A 19,866-nucleotide genomic window follows, 5' to 3' on the forward strand; every position below is an offset into this window, starting at 1 on the left:
CACGTACTGCTGAAGTCTGGCTTGGAGAATTGAGCATTACTTTGCTAGCATGTGAGATGAGTACAGGTGTGCAGTAGTTTGAGCATTCTTTGGCATTGCCTTTCTTTGGGACTGGAATGAAAACTGACATTTTCCAGTCCTGTGGCCACTGCTGAGTCTTCCAAATTTGCTGGCATATTGAGTGCAGCACTTTCACAGTATCATCTTTTAGGATTTGAAATAGTTCAACCGGAATTCCATCACCTCCACTAGTTTTGTTTGTAGTGATGCTTCCTAAGGCGCACTTGATTTTGCATTCTAGGATGTCTGGCTCTAGGTCATACCTATGAAAATATCCACAGAGGAGGAAAGATACCTACCTGGCCTCAAACATGTCCTCAAAATATCCAGTGCTAGATAGTGATGCATCAATATTTACAAAGTTCTAAGAGAAAGAAAGTGTGATAATCATATGATATGTAGCCAAAATGATCCTTAAATAAAAACCAACATACATACATTCACAACCATAAAAGAACACAGATAATTTTTTATTTTTAATTAGAATATAATTGCTTTACAATGTTGTGTTGGCGTCTGCCATACAACAACATGAATCAGCCATAAGTATACATGTATCCCCTCCCTCTCGAACCTCCTCCCCACCCCTCTAGGTTATCACAGAGTTCCACACTGAGTTCTCTGTGTTATACAGCAACTTTCCACTAGCTACCTGCTTTACAAATGGTACCGTATATGTTCAACGCTACTCTCAATTTCTCCCACCCTCCCCTTTCCCCGCTGTATCCAGGTCTGTTCTCTATGTCTGCCTCTCTGTTCCTGCCCTGCAAACAGGCTCATCATACCATTTTTCTCGATTCCATACATATGCGTTAATATAAGGTATTTGTTTTTCTCTTTCTGACTTACTTCACTCTTTACAACAGGCTCTAGGTTCATCCACCTCACTAGAACTGACTCAAACATGGTAAAAGAACACAGATAATTATTAACCATGAACCCTGAGGAGATAAAAAGGCTTAGCAATGAAATCCAGCTGAAATGAAAATGGGACCAAATTAAAAATCCAGTATCACTTTGCTTCAAATATTATGCTGACCAGAACAATAAGGCAACACCTGCTGAAAAAAAAAAATAATCGTTTTATTGTATTGCTGATCTTACAGAAATGAGAGAGTAAAAAGAAATCTCCAAAGACCTGGAAAGAGGAACTGACCAAAAAATATTAATTAAAAAGAAATAAGAAGTCAGTCATGAGTTGAATCTTTAAGACTGAATCACAAAGGAACAAGTTCCCTCAAGGGGACTGGAGAGAAAGCAGGTGAGGCAATATTTAAATAACTAATGGCTGAGAATTTTCCAGAACATATGCAATACACAGATTTCACTGATAAAGGAAATAGAACACATATCAGGAAACAGAAATCCACATTAATAACTTCAAATACAGAAGTCAAAGAGATAATCTCAGCAGCAGTTCACATAATAACAACACATGACCTCAAAGGAATATGAGACTTACCAAAAACTCACTAAAAGCAGGAAACCAGAAGACAATTAAATATCTTTAGATCCCTTGGAGAAATGTGGTTGATCTAGAATTGCGTACCCAGAAAACTCATCTCTCAAAAATGAGGGTAAAAGTTTCAGATAACCAGAAACCAGTTTAGTCAACATAAGGATATAGAACAGATGAAAGCAGAGATGAAAAAGATACAGTTAGGTAAATAATACATGAACTACAGTAATATCAAACAAGAGACTTGAAGACACAGAGCATTATTATACACAGAGAGGATCACTACATAATAAAAGGTGTTACAATAGGAAGCTATAAAATGCTATGCATTTATATGCTTAACAAATGTAGTCAATATATATAAAGTAACAATTGACAGAAATACAGGGACTGAATCCAGGCCACAGCAAGGAAAGCGCAGACTCCTGACCACTAGACCACCAAGGAAACTCCCTATATTGGACTAGTTTTAACCTATAATAAAAGATTCAACATAAGACTTACTTTTTGAAAAGGTATTACACTTGTTTTCCAAAGGTGTGTTCAAGACTGCTTATAATAGCATTATTTGTGAATGGGAAAAATTGGAGGAAGTCATGCAGGAAAAAGAGAAAGAATAGGAGGATGGATCAATAAAATACTGGTGCACTAGAGCTGTAAAACAAGTGAATGGATTCCTTCATTAGGCAGCGCGTACAGCGCATAAGGGCTGGGGAAGCAGCAGAGAACACACAGGACCAGAATCCTCGCCCGGAAGGAAGGCGTGAGTGCCTCTGAAAGCGTGTGGAGCCCAGCCTCCAGCCCCACAAGGAGGCAACGCTGCAGACACCGCTGTGAAGAGCACCAGGCCCTCCTCCAACCGTTTGTTGTTCTCACCCTGAGTGCTCAAGAGTGCTCATTCACCCATCACTTTATCCTCCCAACATCGGCGAGGTGGGAAACACGGCATGGTTTCACACACTGGGGACCACGGAGAAAAGTCTTTTCCCTGCAGCCCCTGCACCTGTTTGTGACGGAAGCTGAATCTGGAGACTGAGCCTCATGCCTGCAAATTAAATATGCTAACTTTCCATCTCACTTGAACAAAATAGCTTACTGACTGAGTTTAAACCCCTTTTTAAAACCTCCAAGTTGCGCTGGGTAGCATGAGGATTTCATTACAGCTGAAAACCACAAAGAATAAAACACTTGGGGACAAAAAGCAAAATTGTAAACAAATGAAGAAGGAAAGAGGGTCCTTGGAGGGAGGAACAGGTCACGAGATCTCAGGGATCTCACTGGCTGAGAAGAGGAAAACAGCCTAAAAAGGTTCAAATATCGAGGAAGCTGAAGTCCCACCTATAATTAGGCTGCCTCCCTTCTCCTTGGAAACAAAGGGCTTTACAATAAGCGTGAAATTCTATTGTGTCTCTTTGGAGTGCTCAGGTTTCTGGATGCCAGGCACTCAGGAAAGGAGACTTTCCCAGAAGTATTATAAGGTCCCTGCTATAAAACACTGCAAGAGAAGTGGGTTCAGACAAAGAATAAGCCAAAGTCCAATGGCAACCATCAGCTGAGCTGGTCCAAGTCCACCACTGCTCAGAGCCATGGCTTCCGACAGTCCCTTCTTCAGAGTGTAAATTTCCCGCCCAAGAGGATCTTTTGCAAACCTTTAAGTTGGTTATGGAGTTAGTTTGGTACTGAAGGGGAGAAACAAGTACACCCTCTCTTTCCTTGATTTTTTGAGCTTTATATTGAAAAACAATTGCTTTTCTTTCAAACCCATACATTAAACATTCATTTAAATGCACATAGCTGATTCACTTTGCTGTACAGCAGAAACTAATGCATTATTATAAAGCAACTATACACCAAGAAAGACTAATTTAAATTTTTTTTAATTAAATAAACATTCATTAGACACTTCCTTCTTTTCAGCACTGGTGGGGAGAGTTCGGGGTGAGTCATAAAAATGAACAAGAAATAAATTCTTCCCTCAAGGACTCGAAGGAAACAAGCAAACAGGTCACCCAAGTTAAAGGGAACACTGTTAGGAGACACACACTGGTGCATCCTTTCCAGAAATCAGGTGAATTATTTGTTTCAAAGCAGTAGATGTGCAGAGTTTTTGAAACAAAAATTCCAGTTGAATGGATGCTTCTAAGGAGACAATTGGAAAAATACCTACCCCAAAAAAGTGATTTTGATATTGTTTCCTGCCACAGCTAAGTCGTACAGAAGGCTACAGCCAGAAGGAGGCAAAGGTTACAGGCGAGAAAAAAGGCAAAGGGGAGCACATCCAGGGATTGACTGCTCCAGCCACAGGGGCACAGATGGCCAAGATCACCACAAGGCACAGAAGCGGAGGGCTGAGACCCTCTCCCCGCAAGCACCCGCTCACACCAAACACAATTCTGATCCAAATTTAATTGGTATCATTTTTAACACAAAAATGATGCTAAAATATAATTGGTGAGCATATATGGCTGGAAGAAGCACAAGCTGGAATCAAGATTGCCAGGAGAAATGTCAATAACCTCAGATATGCAGATGACACCACCCTTACGGCAGAAAGTGAAGAGGAACTAAAAAGCCTCTTGATGAAAGTGAAAGAGGAGACTGAAAAAGTTGGCTTAAAGCTCAACATTCAGAAAACAAAGATCATGGCATCTGGTCCCATCACTTCATGGGAAATAGATGGGGAAACAGTGGAAACAGTGTCAGACTTTGTTTGGGGGGCTCTAAAATCAATGCAGATGGTGACTGCAGTCATGAAATTAAAAGATGCTTACTCCTTGGAAGAAAAGTTATGACCAACCTAGATAGCATATTGAAAAGCAGAGACATTACTTTGCCAACAAAGGTCCATCTAGTCAAGGGTATGGTTTTTCCAGTGGTCATGTATGGATGTGAAAGTTGGACTGTGAAGAAAGCAGAGTGCCAAAGAATTGGTGCTTTTGAACTGTGGTGTTGGAGAAGACTCTTGGGAGTCCCTTGAATTGCAAGGAGATCCAACCAGTCCATTCTGAAGGAGATCAGCCCTGGGATTTCTTTGGAAGGAATGATGCTAAAGCTGAAACTCCAGTACTTTGGCCACCTCATGCGAAGAGTTGACTCACTGGAAAAGACTCTGATGCTGGGAGGGATTGGGGGCAGGAGGAGAAGGGGACGACCCAGGATGAGATGGCTGGATGGCATCACTGACTTGATGGATGTGAATCTGAGTGAATTCCAGGAGTTGGTGATGGACAGGGAGGCCTGGCATGCTGCGATTCATGGGGTTGCAAAGAGTCAGACATGACTGAGCGACTGAACTGAACTGACCTGACACATGCTCCAAAAGCAAAGATGAGCTGTGAAAGATTATAATCCTACAAAAACAGTATAATAGAACATACTGAAGTATACATGCGTGAGTCAGCTGCTCAGTTGTATCGACTCTTTGTGACCCCACAGACTATGGCCTGCCAGGCTCCTCTGTCCGTGGGATTTCCCAGGAAAGAATGCTGGAGGGGGTCGCCATTTCCCCCCTCCAGGGGACCTTCCTGTCTCAGGGATCAAATCCGAGCCTCCTGTGTGTCCTGTACTTCAGGCAGATTCTTTACCTGCAAAGCCATCAGGGAAACCCATATTAAAGTATACTACTAATACTAAATCGCTTCAGTCGTGTCCGACTCTGTGTGACCCCATAGACAGCAGCCCACCCGGCTCCCTCTTCCCTGGGATTCTCCAGGCAGGAACACTAGAGTGGGCTGCCATTTCCTTCTCCAGTGCATAAAAGTGAAAAGTGAAAGTGAAGTCGCTCAGTCGGTCCGACTCCTAGCGACCCCATTGACTGCAGCCCGCCAGGCTCCTCCGTCCATGGGATTTTCCAGGCAAGAGTGCTGGAGTGGGGTGCCATCGCCTTCTCCCATATAGGTACTTTTTAGAAAATGAAACTGGTGCAGGAACGGATATGCATGGAAAGTTCATGAAACAGCATAGGAAGTCCAAAACAGACTCGACTATGTTTCAAAACATATCGCAAAAGAACCTTTTTGGTTCAGGGAGGCAAGGAAGCATTCAACCATACTGTTAGGCCACCTGAACTCGGACTCTGTCACAAAGATAAACTAAAGTCTTATACAGTGCTCAGATGTGTACTCTGAGTAGACAGAAGTCTAGAACAGTACATTCAATAGTAGAAAAACTAGAAGGCAGTAGGAGAATGCTGGTCAAACCTAAGGATGAATGGAGTATGAAATTTCTGCAGTTTAGGAATTACAAAAGACTTCAAAGAGAAAGAGAGACAAGACACACAAATTCAGTCTGAACAGTTACAAAAAAAGAACAACAAGCTGTAGACACTGGTAATACGTGTAGCGAGGTCTTAATAACCAATGAGCAAAAGAAATCACCAAGCCTCTAATTATGAAATTGGAAGAGAGACTTCCCTGGTGGTCCAGTGGCTCTTAGCCATGGTCTTACTCTCAGTGCTGGGGGCCCAGGTTCAATCCCCGGTCAGGGAACTAATCCCACATGCCATGAGTAAGATCCACACGCTGCAACTAAAGATCTTGTGTGCCGCAACTAAGACCCAGCGCAGCAAAATAAATTAAAATAAATAAAAAATTTTAAAAGAAACTGGAAGAGAATGGGCAGTTTGTATGCAACTATATGTGTGTGTGTGCGTGTGTGTGTGTGTGTGTGTGTATAAAACACTCCTTCTTACACTAACCCTCAAGGTAGACTATTGAATAAGCCTTACTATGCGCACATAGATGACATACACACTCTAACAGCTGGAGAACAACAGGGCCGTGAGACAGAACCTGGACACACCACTGGCATCACGGGACTTGACATCCCTTCTGGAGAGAAGCCACCGATGGGTAGCACAAACCCTTGAGATGGATGCTAATTTGAGTTCCCTTTGGCTTATCTTGCTATTTTGGATTTGTTCTAAGACTTACTTTTTCAGCAGGCTGGGAACGAGGGAGCCACCTCTGGAGGGGAGCTCAGGCCCTGTGTGTCTGGGTCTGACACCACACCAGCTGTGAGACTGACAGATTATAAGGCTGCACTAGAGACAGGGCCCTCGAGCAGCTCCCCATGGAGATGGCCAAACCATCCCCAGCAAGAATTTCCTAATCCTTGTTGTTTGTAGCGTCTTGTCCTATTCAGCCATATGGGTGCAACTCAGCTGGCTCTGGAACTCAGCTGCTCTGCTGCTGCTGCTGCTAAGTCAGTTCAGTCATGTCCGACTCTGTGCAGCCCTATAGACAGCAGCCCACCAGGCTCCTCTGTCTCTGGGATTCTCCAGGCAAGAGTACTGGAGTGGGTTGTCATTTCCTTCTCTAGCTCTGCTGCTGCTGCTACTAAGTTGCTTCAGTCATGTCCGACTCTGTGCGACCCCATAGACACAGCAGCCCACCAGGCTCTGCTATCCCTGGGATTCTCCAGGCAAGAACACTGGAGTGGGTTGCCATTTCCATCTCCAATGCACGAAAGTGAAAAGTGAAAATGAAGTTGCTCAGTCGTGTCCGACTCCTTGTGACTCCATGGACTGCAGCCCACCAGGTTCCTCTGTCCATGGGATTTTCCAGGCAAGAGTACTAGAGTGGGTTAGCCCTCAACAAATAAACCTTGCACATGTTATGTGAAGGCTGTTCACTGGAGGAACTCGGGAGGAAACCCTGGGGGCCCCAGCAGTGAGGCTCCAGACCCAGGCAGTGAAATGGGACCTGCCAGGCAGGCTGTGGCGAAACCAGGCAAGTCCGGATCCTGATCTAAAGAAGGTGATGTTCGGAGGCCACTGGGCGGGCAGCACGACCCAGACCCAGGCTAGAGGAGACAAGCAGAGGAGGGACTCTGGGCTCACAGGTCCACCTGCTTTCACAGCACAACTCTGCTTTCACTCCCCGTTTTGCTGCTATGGCAGCCCCTTGCCCCACACTCGGCTGGGATTCTGTAAGTCTGAGACAAAGCTCAAGATGAGATGCAAGCACCCTGCCTCCGCTTCCCTCCAACCGGCCCTAAGGAACAATTCTTTTCCACATTGGCAGTGGGAGAGACTAGGGTATCCAGGTCAGACTCTTGCCAGGAGCTTCAGCTTCAAACCAGTCCTTGCTGGTGAGCACACCCCAGGACCAGGGCGCATGGGTGTGACTGATGGCAGCAGCGGGTGGGCAGGAAGGAAAGGTCCCCAGCAGGTGAGAGCCAAGGGCTGAGGAGATGCATGTGGAGTGGAGAGCACAGAGCTGACCTCAGAGCGGGGCCCTGCAAAGTGGCCCCTGGATCCTCGGCTGGAAAAGGCGCTCTTCAGGCTAGAAGGCTCCCCAGGAGGCAGCCTCAGCTCCAAGACAATTGCATCAATCAAGCCCCAAGGTCCTCTGCCTCTGTCTCTGCAGTTATTGTTACCAGGAGGTCAGGTTTGTTTGTTTGGTTTTTTTTTCAGTCTTTCTAATCATTGCAAAATCCAGGCCTATGCAGGCTAAAGAAAACAACTAAAAAACCAGGGAAACTCCAGGATTTCCATCAAATAAGAAGGCGCTTGTTCTGTGATTTTCGGTTGATTTTTCTCCCCACAGAAGCTAACCCACCATCCCAGAAACAATCCTCCCCTTGAAGATCCTGTCATTCTCCCTCCCATATGAAAGAAAGTAAAAGTGTCGGTCACTCAGTGATGTCCAACTCTTTGCGACCCCATGGGACTGTAGCCCACGAGGCTCCTCTGTCCAGGGAATTCTCCAGACAAAAATACCAGAGTGGGTTGCCATTTCCTTCTCCAGGGGATCTTCCCAACCCGTGGATCCAACCCACGTCTCTCATGGCAGGCAGGCAGCTTCTTTATATCTCTAGCACCACCTGGAAAGCCCCTCCCTCCAATATGCTGGTAATCATTTCAGCAAAAGAGCAAAGCAAAGAGATGTGTTTTTTCACCCTGACAATCAAATTGAAAAAGGAGAAACTGGATGCCTTGCTTTTGAAATCCTGTCAGTTTCCCATACCTTAAAAAGACTGGATATTCTTACATTCTTAAACTCAGGCAGTGACGCAGGACAACAGGAACACTTCCAGCCAAAGAAAACCCTGACTAAGAGGCTTCTTTTGCAAGCACTCCTGAAGCACCCTTCAAAAATCACCTTTTGTTCCATTGTTTATTTAATCACCAGTGCTTTGAAAGACCGCAAGGGAGGAAAACCGAGCTCCAGCCAGAGACTTAGAAGCAAATTAAGATAAATCAGAATGAAAGAAAGGGCTCTGCTGAGATCCTGATTCTGACCGGAGGGCAAAGCAAACAAACCCAAGCAGCCTAGTTTGGGGCTGCCCCACACTCTGCAAGGATGCCTGCTTTTCCATACTCCCTTGTTTCCTAGATCAGTGCTCTGAGTAAACTGAAAACACAGGCAAATGACCTTTGCTGACCTTCCCTGACTGGGTTTGTTTCCTCCTAGGGCAACCAGGCAACCAGGCCAACCCTGAGGACCCCACAGAGGTACACAGAGGCAACGCCCAGTACAAAGATGGTCAGCTTTGTCTCTTTAGATGGACAGGATTCTTCTGAATGGTTTTCCAGTTTTAATAACAAGGAGATCAAACCAGTCAATCCTAAAGGAAATTAACCCTGAATATTCATCGGAAGGACTGGTGCTGAAGCTGAGGCTCCAATACTTTGGTCACTTGATGCAAAGAGTCTATTCATTGGAAAAGACCTTGATGCTAGGAAAGATTGAGGGCAGGTGGAGAAGGGGGCAACAGAGGAGATGATTGGATGGTATCACAGACTCAATGGACATGGTTTGAGCAAATTCCAGGAGATAGTGAAGGGACAGGGAAGCTTGTGTTCATGGGGTTGCAGAGTCAGACACAACTTAGCAACTGAACAACAGCAGTACAAAACCAGCAAACATCAACCTCTAAGACTTACGTGCTTTTCCAAAAGAAATAAGAGCTTCTTTACTTCCTAGGGCTTGGTGTCTATAATTTTTCACAGTTCTAGAAAAATACAGAAATTATGGCCAGCATGTTGTTACCCAGTGACTCAGCTGGTAAAGAATCCACCTGCAATGCAGGAGACCTGGGTTCAGTATCTGGTTGGGAAGATCCCCTGAAGAAAAGAACGGCTACCCACCCCAGTGCTCTGGCCTGGAGAATGCCATGGACTGTACAGTCCATAGGGTCGCAGAATCAGACATGACTGAGTGACTTTCAATTCACTTCACATGTTTCCCAAAGGAAATTATTCTTTAACACCATGTTAGGCTTTTAGCACCTGAAATCTCAAAGAAATATGAGGGATGTGTTCTGTAAAGAAAACACAGACACATGCACACAAAAGTCCTCAGGTTTCAGGGAATTAGAGCTGAGATGGAGTTTGCGCTTTACATGTTAAAGAGAAGTGGGATCCGGGTGGCGTTTTAAGGACCAGGCCCTAAGGCACAGGTAGACAAAAGCCCAGATGGAAGGTAGAGAGAGTCCAGATGCAGCCTGGAGTGTGTGGTCTTCCTGGGGGTTTCTAGAGGGAGGCTTGAAGCTTGAACTTGCCCCCGCTTCGTGTATCAGGGGCTTCCTGTAGCCAAGCCAGAGGAGGAGCCCTGGTGACGACACCATAATTCTGTAGGAGAGGTGTGCATTTTACCACACAGGTGGTCCTTTACGGCAAGAAGACAGCCCTTGACGTGCGGGCGTGGGTCTGGAGGTGTGTCGACAGGCAGAAGTGTGTTGTTGGTGAAATGGTAACCAGGAGAATGTGATTCCTTCCACCAGCTCCCTTCAACCCACAGCTGGGACTGGACTACGGATTTACAGGATGAAGGCATCTTCGCAATGAACCACACTCCAAGCCCCCTCTGTTAGCCGAGTCTCCAGCTAAAGTTCACCAAAGCCCAAAGCTTGCATTACCCTTCCTTCCGGAGTCAGGAGTTAGAGGCTGGTCTGGCTGGGGATGGAGTTGGCGAGGGTGAGGGGAGTCACAGGAGGTGAGCAGCAGGGCAGAAAGTGCAGAGCACAGCAGGCAAGCTCAGCCCAGAGCTGGTCACCGCTCCACGAGCCACAGGCTGCCTGGAGGAACGAAGCCATCTCTGGTGAGCAAGCACCGCTCAGCCTCTCCTTAATAAAGCACGGAAAAACCTCAAGACTGCAGAGCTGGGAGACATCCAAGCGGTAGACATTTGGCTTACGTTATTTTATCTGGTTCTTGTTATTAAATTATTAAAATGAGACTAGACGGACAGGTCGACTTACAGACAAAGATATAAAAATGAATACATAAATTCAGGTGGAAAAGCATGGCTCTCGGCCAGGGGATATTTGTCAGTGTTGAAAAGCTTTCTTAGAAGTGTCCCACCTGATCTCCCCTGGGGCCACCACCAACTGCCGTTGACCTGCCCAAATGCAGGTGTCCTACATCTGAACCAGAAACCTGCTCCAGGAAATTCCTTCAAGAGCAATGAGTCAGCATGAGACACATCCTTCAGGCACCAAGAAGTTATTCTCACTGGTACCCTGGGAGGAATGTTCACACCCAACATGAGGATACAGTTGGATAAATTATGCCAACTGTAAAAACTACTATCCAACTGATAAACTACTGTCCAATAAAACCATTAAATATGAAGACTAAGCAGCAGCTTTTAAGATATTGTGATTCAATGTTAAGTGAAAAAAAAAAGCTAGCATTTTAACCACATAAAAATATTGTATAACACCTACCAAATGACAAGACCACAAAAGTAGCAGACACATTTGGATAATGGAATTTTAGGGGATTTTTTAACTTTTCCTTATTGTTATGGTGCTGTTTGTGTAATAACATTCAAGAGAAAAAGTAAGTCATTTAAAGTAGTTATAAAAATGTGCTTGTACTAAAACCGACTTTTTCCAAGAACAGTAGCATTTCAAAAATCTATAAAACTCAGAATTAATATAAGTGTGATGTATCCTATTCATTCATTCCATACTATTCCTACTATTTTTCTCTGTTTGAAATGTCACTAATGAAAGGTTTCTTAAAGGAACTATAATAATAAAATTAATAAGAACGAAGGGCTTTTTAAAGTAAATATAAAAAGAAACATGCTTCTCTCAGCGGTATACTCACCTTACATGCAGTGCTCAATTTTATTTACTAAGGAAACATTTATTTGAGTCCATGTAGTCACTCGGTCCGATTGGCTACCCCCCACCCTGTTTCTGCCAACACCCCGTTTTCACAGTCGGGAAGCTGCTGTGAACAAAGAATCTACAGATGACCATTGGAGACCAGGAGGAAGCTGTGAAAAGTAGGTCAAAGACATTCGCCCAGAGGGGCCCTGGCCTCAATCTGTGCAAGGCCATCGCGTGAGACGTGAACTCCTCCTTGCGTGTGGTCCCCAGGGCTCCATTCCAACCCGCTCATGCGGCAGGAGCCACAAGTTGCCCTTGGATCTGTCTCCTCTCTCCCTCCTCTGGGTCACCTCCCACCCCCCATCTCCACCGGATGTCTGAGACCCCCACCTATACCATCTCTGAAACTGGCCAAATAAGCAAACAGGTCTCACTCCTATGCCAGGTACTGCTGCGAACACGTGACACACACTGACTCTAATCCTTCGCTCTCCTTTACAGGGAGGAAATCTGCCTCCACAAGCGAAGGAGTGAGGGCAAGGTGGGACGTGTTCTCAGCACCAAGCCCCGGGGTCAGCAATACTCCTTTGCTGTTACACGCAGCGCTGCAGTGCATGGCTGTGTGCGAACAGCTCTTCCCATTTGTGCAGGGACACGTGCAGAATATTTCCCCAAAGGCGGGTCCATTACACACGCGCTTGAAAACCCCACCACTTTCTCTGTCCTAACCTGTAGCTCCATGAGAGCAGGAGCATGTAGCTCCATGAACCTTTAGCAGGTTCAGCAGGCATCTATTATTAGCACACAGCAGAGATGCAATAAATATTATATTCTTCTTTCACTTATTCAATAAATAGTGACTGAACACCTGAATTGTTCCAAGCACTGTTCCGGGTGCTGGGGAATATGTTGGTGAATAAATCAGAAAAAACTCTCAGCTCTAAAGGACCTGACAATCTAATGTGAGTTCCAGAGCAAATGAACCAATCAGTAAATTCATGATGCGTTATGAGGTGATAAATACTAAGAAAAATAAGGCAAAGAATGATGGGATACAGGAGCTACCATTGAAATGAGTGGTCCACAGACCAATAAATGCATAAAATATTTCTGATGGGGATATTTATTTCAGCAGCATTCAGTCGTGAAAATATTTAAACAATTCAAGGGTCTGATAATGAAGGAGAGACAGGCCTGCCCTACTGAGCTGTTCTGAGGTTTAAATCAGTTGACAAAAAACAGAAAGTGTGGAGCCTGAGAATCTAACTTCTACCCACAACATTCTTTCAGAGGAAAATAGGCTTCATTCCCCCAAACCAACTAAATGTCAATAAAATCTGCTTTTCATAAATTGAAAACCGCTTTCGTAGACACCAGTGCACTGACAATCCATCAAGAGCAAAGTCTGACTTGTTAGTTTCTGACCTTCAAAATTCTGCACAAATTTCCAACTGAAATCATTTTCATCCTGAAGATCTTTGCATGAGAAAGCAAGCATCTTTTTTAAAACATTTTTTACATTATTTTGAGGAAGCAAGAATATTTTGCAGATGAGCATTTAGCAAAATGAAATTCAATGTCAATTGTTGAATTTCTTCCAAAAGAAGAATTGGTCAGCATACACACACACACACACACACACACACACAAACTCCATACGCTAAGTGTGGACCTTAAAATCAGAAATGATGCAAATATTACTGCCAGTCTACCTCTATGGAAATGACATTTCCAATTGTTCTTTTTAATCTTGTAGCATTAGGAATAAAGCATAGTGTAATAATAGGAATTATTATATTAAAGCATAGGAATAAAGCCAACTGTAATAATAAGCCATTGATTCTACTTCATTAAAACACACCTGTGCAGGATATTTATGTAGCATCAGCACAAATTTGGTTTGAACAAGTCCAGTCTTCTTAGGAGAGCCTTGCTATGCAATTTGGATGCAGCTCCCAAGACATGTGAATTAACACTAAACATACAACATCAAAGAATAATAGAATGGTTGCTTCTTGCCAATTCTAGCTACCTAGGCTGTGTAGCCTCCTGGTTTGCAGTCCATACCTGTGATGTTCTGTTTATGCATTAAAAGGATGTAATGCCCTGTAAAGGATGTAATGCAGATCTGCAGTTCAATTTTTACCACAGATGCTCAAAATACCAAGTACAGTTCAAATTCTCTTTAAAAAAAAAAAAGTTTTTCTAAATTAGCAGTTTTCTGACCCAATGCTGCAGATGGTCAGGAAGGCTCAGCTTTTGTTAATAATACTTTAGGCCCGGGGGGGGGGGGGGTAGGTTCTGGATTTCAATTATCCGGTGTCCCCAGTTGCCTAAGTGAGCCAGACCAGCCCCTTGCCCCCACCTCACCAACCTCTACGACCCCGGAACCCTGCGGACACGCAGCACTCACCGGGTGCCTGACCCTGCACAACCAATTCTTCCAGACCAGGGCCCGGAACTGGCGACCCGCCCGCCCCATGCCTGCCCTCCAGGGCGCTCAGGACTCCGGCCCCAAGCACCCGGCTTATATTGGCCTCCTGGGCGAGGCCGGTTCGGATTAGTCAATTCGAACAAAAGTGAGTGCTGGAAAACAACCTGCAGGCAACTGAACAAGGCGGCATCGAATGTCCTCCTGCTCTGCCTGTGTTGAGAAATCTTACCTTCTCACTCAGTCCAGCGGCGGGGAGAGTGGGGCTACAGAGGCAGCCTCCAGGCCCTGTAGGCACGCGCACTTCCAAGGACACACGCAGCTCCGGAGTGCACGGCCAGGAGCAATGCTCACATTAGCGCTGCCCACTTTGCCCTTGATGTTAACCCGATGGAGTTACCCCTGCCCGCCCCTGAAACCCCCGCTATCACACCAATCCACAACAGGCTCCATTTCGGACGCCCGGTGGTAGATCATCAGTGGGAAAGAGATGGGAGGACAGAGGGGAGCAGTGTTGGTCTCGGGGGAAGGAAAGAAGATGCTTCAAGTTCTGCTGCGCTGTCACCACCCCCCCCTTAATCCACGTTGTTTCATCTGTTTTCCCCTCAAAAGCCCAGGGGGCTTGGCTGACCTCTCCTGGTTCTGTGAGTAAACCCCCTATGCCCTCCCATCTGTAATTTATCGCTGCCCCTGGAGAAAAGCAACTGACAGAGCTCTGGGCACGCCGTGGAGAGCAGTGAGAACCAGCAAGCTGCCGGCTCCTCTGAGCGCGGCTGATTTCCCCACACCTTTAGCTTCCTAACCAGTTGGAGATTTCAGCTGGGCAGCAGTTGCTCCATCCTCCTAGTGGCCAAGGCTCCTGGGTTCCTGTGGACTCGGTGTTGTGGTCAGGAGGATGTCAGGCAACCACATTCCTGTGGTCTTCCATTTCATAAAGCCATTTTCTCAAGCTACCAACGCTCTATCAGTGGGCTTTGCAACAGCAAAGGGCACAGGCTTCAGCAGAGTCAATTATCCTACAAACCTATTTTTTAAAAGAACGTCATTTTAAAATGGTATTAAGGTTCTGGGTTTCCAACGCAGGCGGTGCAAGTTCCACCCCTGGTTGCGGACTGTGATTTCACATTGCTGTGCAGGAGACCAATACATAAATAAAATTTTAAATATTCTTTTATTTGTTGGGCTTCCCAGGTGGCGCTAGTGGTAAAGAGGAGATTCAGGTTTGATCCCTGGGTCGGGAAGATCTCCTGGAGGAGGAAATGGCACCCTGCTCCAGTATTCTTGTCTGGAGAATTCCATGGACGGAGGAGCCTGGCGGGCCGCAGTGCATGGGGTTGCAAAGAGTCAGACACGAGTGAGGGTCTGAGCACTTTTCTTATTTGTAACCCAGGTTGAAGCACCAAATTGAAGGTCATGGGGGTGGAGGGGAAGCGCACAGTCCTGCCTGATGCTCCAGCCATGGGTGGCCTCCACTCCTCCCTAAAACCCTACCCTTTTGCAGACAACACTTCACATCCCAGGGGACCGTCATTCTTCTTAAAAATCCGGTGTACAGAAAAGCCCCCAAGCATGGAGTTTCCCCCATTTCATCTCATCGCAGCCAGTGCTCTGCTCACTTGCACGTGGCTTCACTCATCCTCTGGAACCGTGCCATGAGCGTGGCATTCAGGTCCCAATTGCACCAGTGAGGAGGGGTTGCTGCCGGGGCCGCCGTCCAAGGTTCAAAAAGTGACTTTTAGTTAAACAGAGAAGTGCCAGGTGACAATGCAATTCCAGTGCTAAGTATAAACTGCTACCAACCCAAAATGCAAACTCATCTCTGTCCAGGCACACCCACGTCCACTGCAGCACATTCACAACTGCCAAAAGCTGGAACCACTCATGTCCAGGAAGCCACGAGTGGGTCACCACGTGGTGATAGATACATGTGTGGAACAGAGGAAACGGCAACCCTCTCCAGTGTCCTTGCCTGGAGAATCCCAGGGGCCTCGGAGGCTGGTGGGCTGCTGTCTGTGGGGTCGCACAGAGTTGGACACGACTGAAGCGACGCAGCAGCAGCAGCAGCAGCAGCAGCAGAGTGAAATGCAGACACCGCAATAACACTGACGGTGCCCAGCGGAGGAAGGGGGACGGGAGAGGCCACACGCGTGAGTCCTGCACACGGGAGTGGGCAGAGGAGACAAAACCGCTGAGCTGAAGCCGGGGAGAGCGCTGGAGCAGAGAGAAGGGGAGGCGAGGTACCGGTGCGGGTCGCAGGTCAGCCTCCCCAGGCGAGGCCGCGCTATGGGACCAGGTAACAGAGGTGGTCGCACCCTGCGGACGCGCTGACTGTTCACTGTCAGATGGCCAGTTTTATGTCACGTGTCCGTGTCCCTCAAGGAGTTACTTTTCAGTGATTGTCCCGACTCCTCTGTCCGCAGCCACCTGGCCGCGCTGACCCGAGGATGAGGTGAGGTGCAGCGCGGCCAGAGAACCAGCGTCTGACCCTGGCAGCTTGGACCACGCTGGCCCCTCGCGGGGCCAAATCTGTGGATTTGGCGCGTCCGCGTCCCCACGAGTCAGGCGGGAGCGCCTGCGGTTGGTTCGCCTGAGCGAAGCCAGGCGGACGCTCCTCCCAGACGGTGCCCGCACCCCCCCCCCCCCCCCCCCGGCGCTCCGCACATCTGCCCCCGGCTACGGCGGCGGCTTCCCGCGCGCACGCACACACACACACAGGCACACAAACACACAGAAACGCACATGCACGCACACCCAGCTGTAGGCACACGGGCACGCACGTGCGCACACGCGCGCACGGAGATGCGGCGGCCCCGAGGCCAGCCTGCTGCTCCAGCTCGTGGGTGGAGGGGGCACCGCCCGCCCACCCGACCCGTCCCGGCTCGCCATCCACACGGGGCGCCTCCGCCTGCTGTCCCTGCCGCTCCAAAAGCGCAGCTTCCGAGGGTGACCCGCTGGCTAGGAACCCGAGGTGAGTACAGCCAAACCTCCACTGCTTGAGGACGGCGGCGGTCGCTGGGGGCCAGCGGCATGTGCAAGTTCCCCCGGTGGTGACCTGCCCCCGCCCCTCTGCATCTCCCTGCCCTCCAGAAAGCTCCCAGGATGCGAACCAGCCAGCCTCTGCCCTCTCTTCTCCAGTAGCCAGCCGAGCCCTAGGCAGCCGCGCACTGTGAGCAGTAATCGCGTGTTAATAATTGTATAGCAGGACGGCTGGGGGTCGGAGGGAGGGGCGGAGGCCCGGGACTGGGACCCCAGCAGTCCGGATGGCGCACCCACAGCGGGAGTGGCTGCTGTGCGGAGCCGGAGCCTGCAAGACTCCGCATCCCCACGCACACGACCTAACCAAAGAAGGAAGGAACCTGGGCTCTGTCATGCTCGCTGAGGCGCCAAGAGTGCTGCTACCTTGGCCATGGCCCACCGGGCACTTTTCACGACGCCGACCCTCCGTCACCCTCCCCTCCCCTCCCCTCGCTCTTCCCACCCCCCTACTCCGCGCCCCCTCCCACTCAGGTTCCCCCATGCGGATCCCGGGTTACAGAGATCCCGCCTTCTGCCTGCCCTCTCCCAGAGGGGTTCCCCACCCATACCCCCGTGCAGCAGGCTCCCAGACTGTCCAGCACCAAGCACCCACCTGTTGCCCCCCAACACACACACACACACACACACACACACACACACCCCGCCGTCTTACTCAGACAACCTCCTGTTTCACTCTCTATTCAAGGGCCATCACATCCAGAGAGAAGCATGAAAGTTCAGACATCACCATGACAACCAGAGGAAGAAACCTGAGAGGAGGCTCACCCATCCCTCTTGGTTATAACGCTCAAGAATGAAGGTTTGCTGGTTCATTGGTGATTAGGAAACAGGAACTGTGAAACCTATATACCAAGGTACGTGGAGGAAGGAAAGGAGAGTGTTATGGATGGAATCGTGTCCCCCAAAATTTATGTTGAAGCTCCAACCCCAGATGTGTATTTGGAGATCAGACCCTAAGGCTAAATGAGGTTGTAAGGGTGGGCCCTGACTCAACAGGACCAGTGTCCTTACCAGAAGAGGGGAGACCAGAGCTCACTCTCTTCCCACGCGCATACAGAGGAAAGGCCACGTGAGGACCCAGCCAGAAGGTGAGCGTCTGCAGGGCAGGAAGAGAGGCCTTGCCAGAAACCAACCCTGCTGACACTTCAGCCTTATGTGCAGCCACCTGGCCTGCTGTGTTCTGCTTTGGCAGCCCTAGGAAGCCAATGCAGGGTTCTTACAGAAGGGGTCTGGGAGGCTAGAGTTGCTTTTGTGTCTCTGCAGGTGAGGCTTGCTGGTGCTGGCAACTTACCCAGACCTTGGCGTTCCTCTGGCCATGGAATACACTCAGGAGACCATGGAGTTAGCAGAAAAGTCTTTGTATAAAAGGATCCTGAGAATGGAACTCCTGGAGATTTTCTGTGAAGCTGATGTTTCCCTGGAGGGGGAACTGGTCACTTGCATTAGCACAGACTCCTGAGCGATCTGTGCTGGGCGCACAATATGCCTCAGGCACCAGTCATTACAAATCAGGGTTCTCTTCACTGACCCTTTGTCAGAAGGCATCTCATACCAGTTTATATAGATAACATTTGGCTTCAGAAGTGATCACAGGGCTTGCCCCCAGCATCTGCTCTTTGCTCACCCTCACCCCACCCAACATTCGTTCATCCCACTGCCACTCAGCTGGATCCTTTGCATGAAGGTTTGACTCCTAGCAAGCGGAGTTAGGTTAGCAAAGTGGATGTGAGGCCAGGCACACAGAGGGGAGGGTCAGAGGGCTGATTCCAACCCTCTTCTATCCCAGCTGCACGTCAGTCCCACTCTCCTTAAGCAGGCCAGTTTCCACCAGCCCTGTCAGTGAGTGAGTGAGCGAGTGCTCAGTTATGTCTGACTCTTTGAGACCCCATGGACTGTAGCTGGCCAGGCTCCTCTGTCCATGGAATTTTCCAGGCAAGAATACTGGAGTGGGTTGCCATTTCCTACCCCAAGGGATCTTTCTGACCCAGGGATCAACCCTCGACTCTTGTGTCTCCTGCGTTGGCGAGCAGATTCTTTACCACCCACCGCACCACCTGGGAAGCCTTCCACAAGGACTTTCTCCAGGCTCCCAAAGAGACAACCATGTCTTCAGAGAGCATGCTGTGAGCTTGAATGCAGCAGATTACTTTATACACATGGCTGGTCCCTCTGAAAGGATATGGTAATGTCATTTGAAAGTTATAATGCAAATTCTTCAGGATCTTCAGGTAAAATTGCCTCTTTGTCTCTGTTCAAAAGTTTTATTAAAATTAGGGACAATAAGCAATTAGAAGTTTCATAGCAGAAAGAATTTTCATGACCCAGTTGTTCCTTATTTAATTGCAATTTTTATTATAAATCTTGAAAAATAATAATCTCGTGGGCAATTTAAATAATGTACTTTTCTCTGATACTGAAATTCTGTCTTTCTAATTTGAATAATTTCCCATGAATCTGAATTAGTTTCTCTTTTTTCTCTAAGAGAACACCATAACACCAATTTGATTCTAAAGGATGTGCATTCAAAAGGCAATAAATTGACTGGAATATGTGGTTTTCATCCTCTAATGCCACCTGGTGCCCACTGAGCTAAGAAAGTGAAAAGATATCATCAGCAATCCACTAAGAATACTGAGAGGAGAGCTGCCCAACCTATGACCCAAATATAAGGGCATGGAGTCGGAGTCTTGTAATCCCCTCTGGACAAGCTGAGGCCTGAGTCATGCTTCTTGTACCTTCAATTTGAGCTGCGTTTCTCCAGGAGAAAACATGAAATGTGATCTCCGTTTACTCCATGGCCAGAGAGTTGAGCTCT

General features: G+C 47.7%; 1 protein-coding gene across 1 annotated transcript in view; it reads right to left on the bottom strand.

Annotated features, from left to right (window-relative positions):
* The window catches only part of ABCA13 (ATP binding cassette subfamily A member 13), a 396,112-nt gene extending 382,046 nt beyond the window's left edge, over nucleotides 1–14,066 (bottom strand). The window contains exon 1 of the mRNA XM_069587332.1: nucleotides 13,998–14,066. Coding sequence (XP_069443433.1) covers nucleotides 13,998–14,066 — 69 coding nt within the window. The remainder of the gene's footprint in view (nucleotides 1–13,997) is intronic.
* Nucleotides 14,067–19,866: the final 5,800 nt, after the last annotated feature.

Source organism: Ovis canadensis, chromosome 4, assembly GCF_042477335.2.
Source record: "Ovis canadensis isolate MfBH-ARS-UI-01 breed Bighorn chromosome 4, ARS-UI_OviCan_v2, whole genome shotgun sequence".
In the NCBI taxonomy this organism is placed as follows: domain Eukaryota; kingdom Metazoa; phylum Chordata; class Mammalia; order Artiodactyla; family Bovidae; genus Ovis; species Ovis canadensis.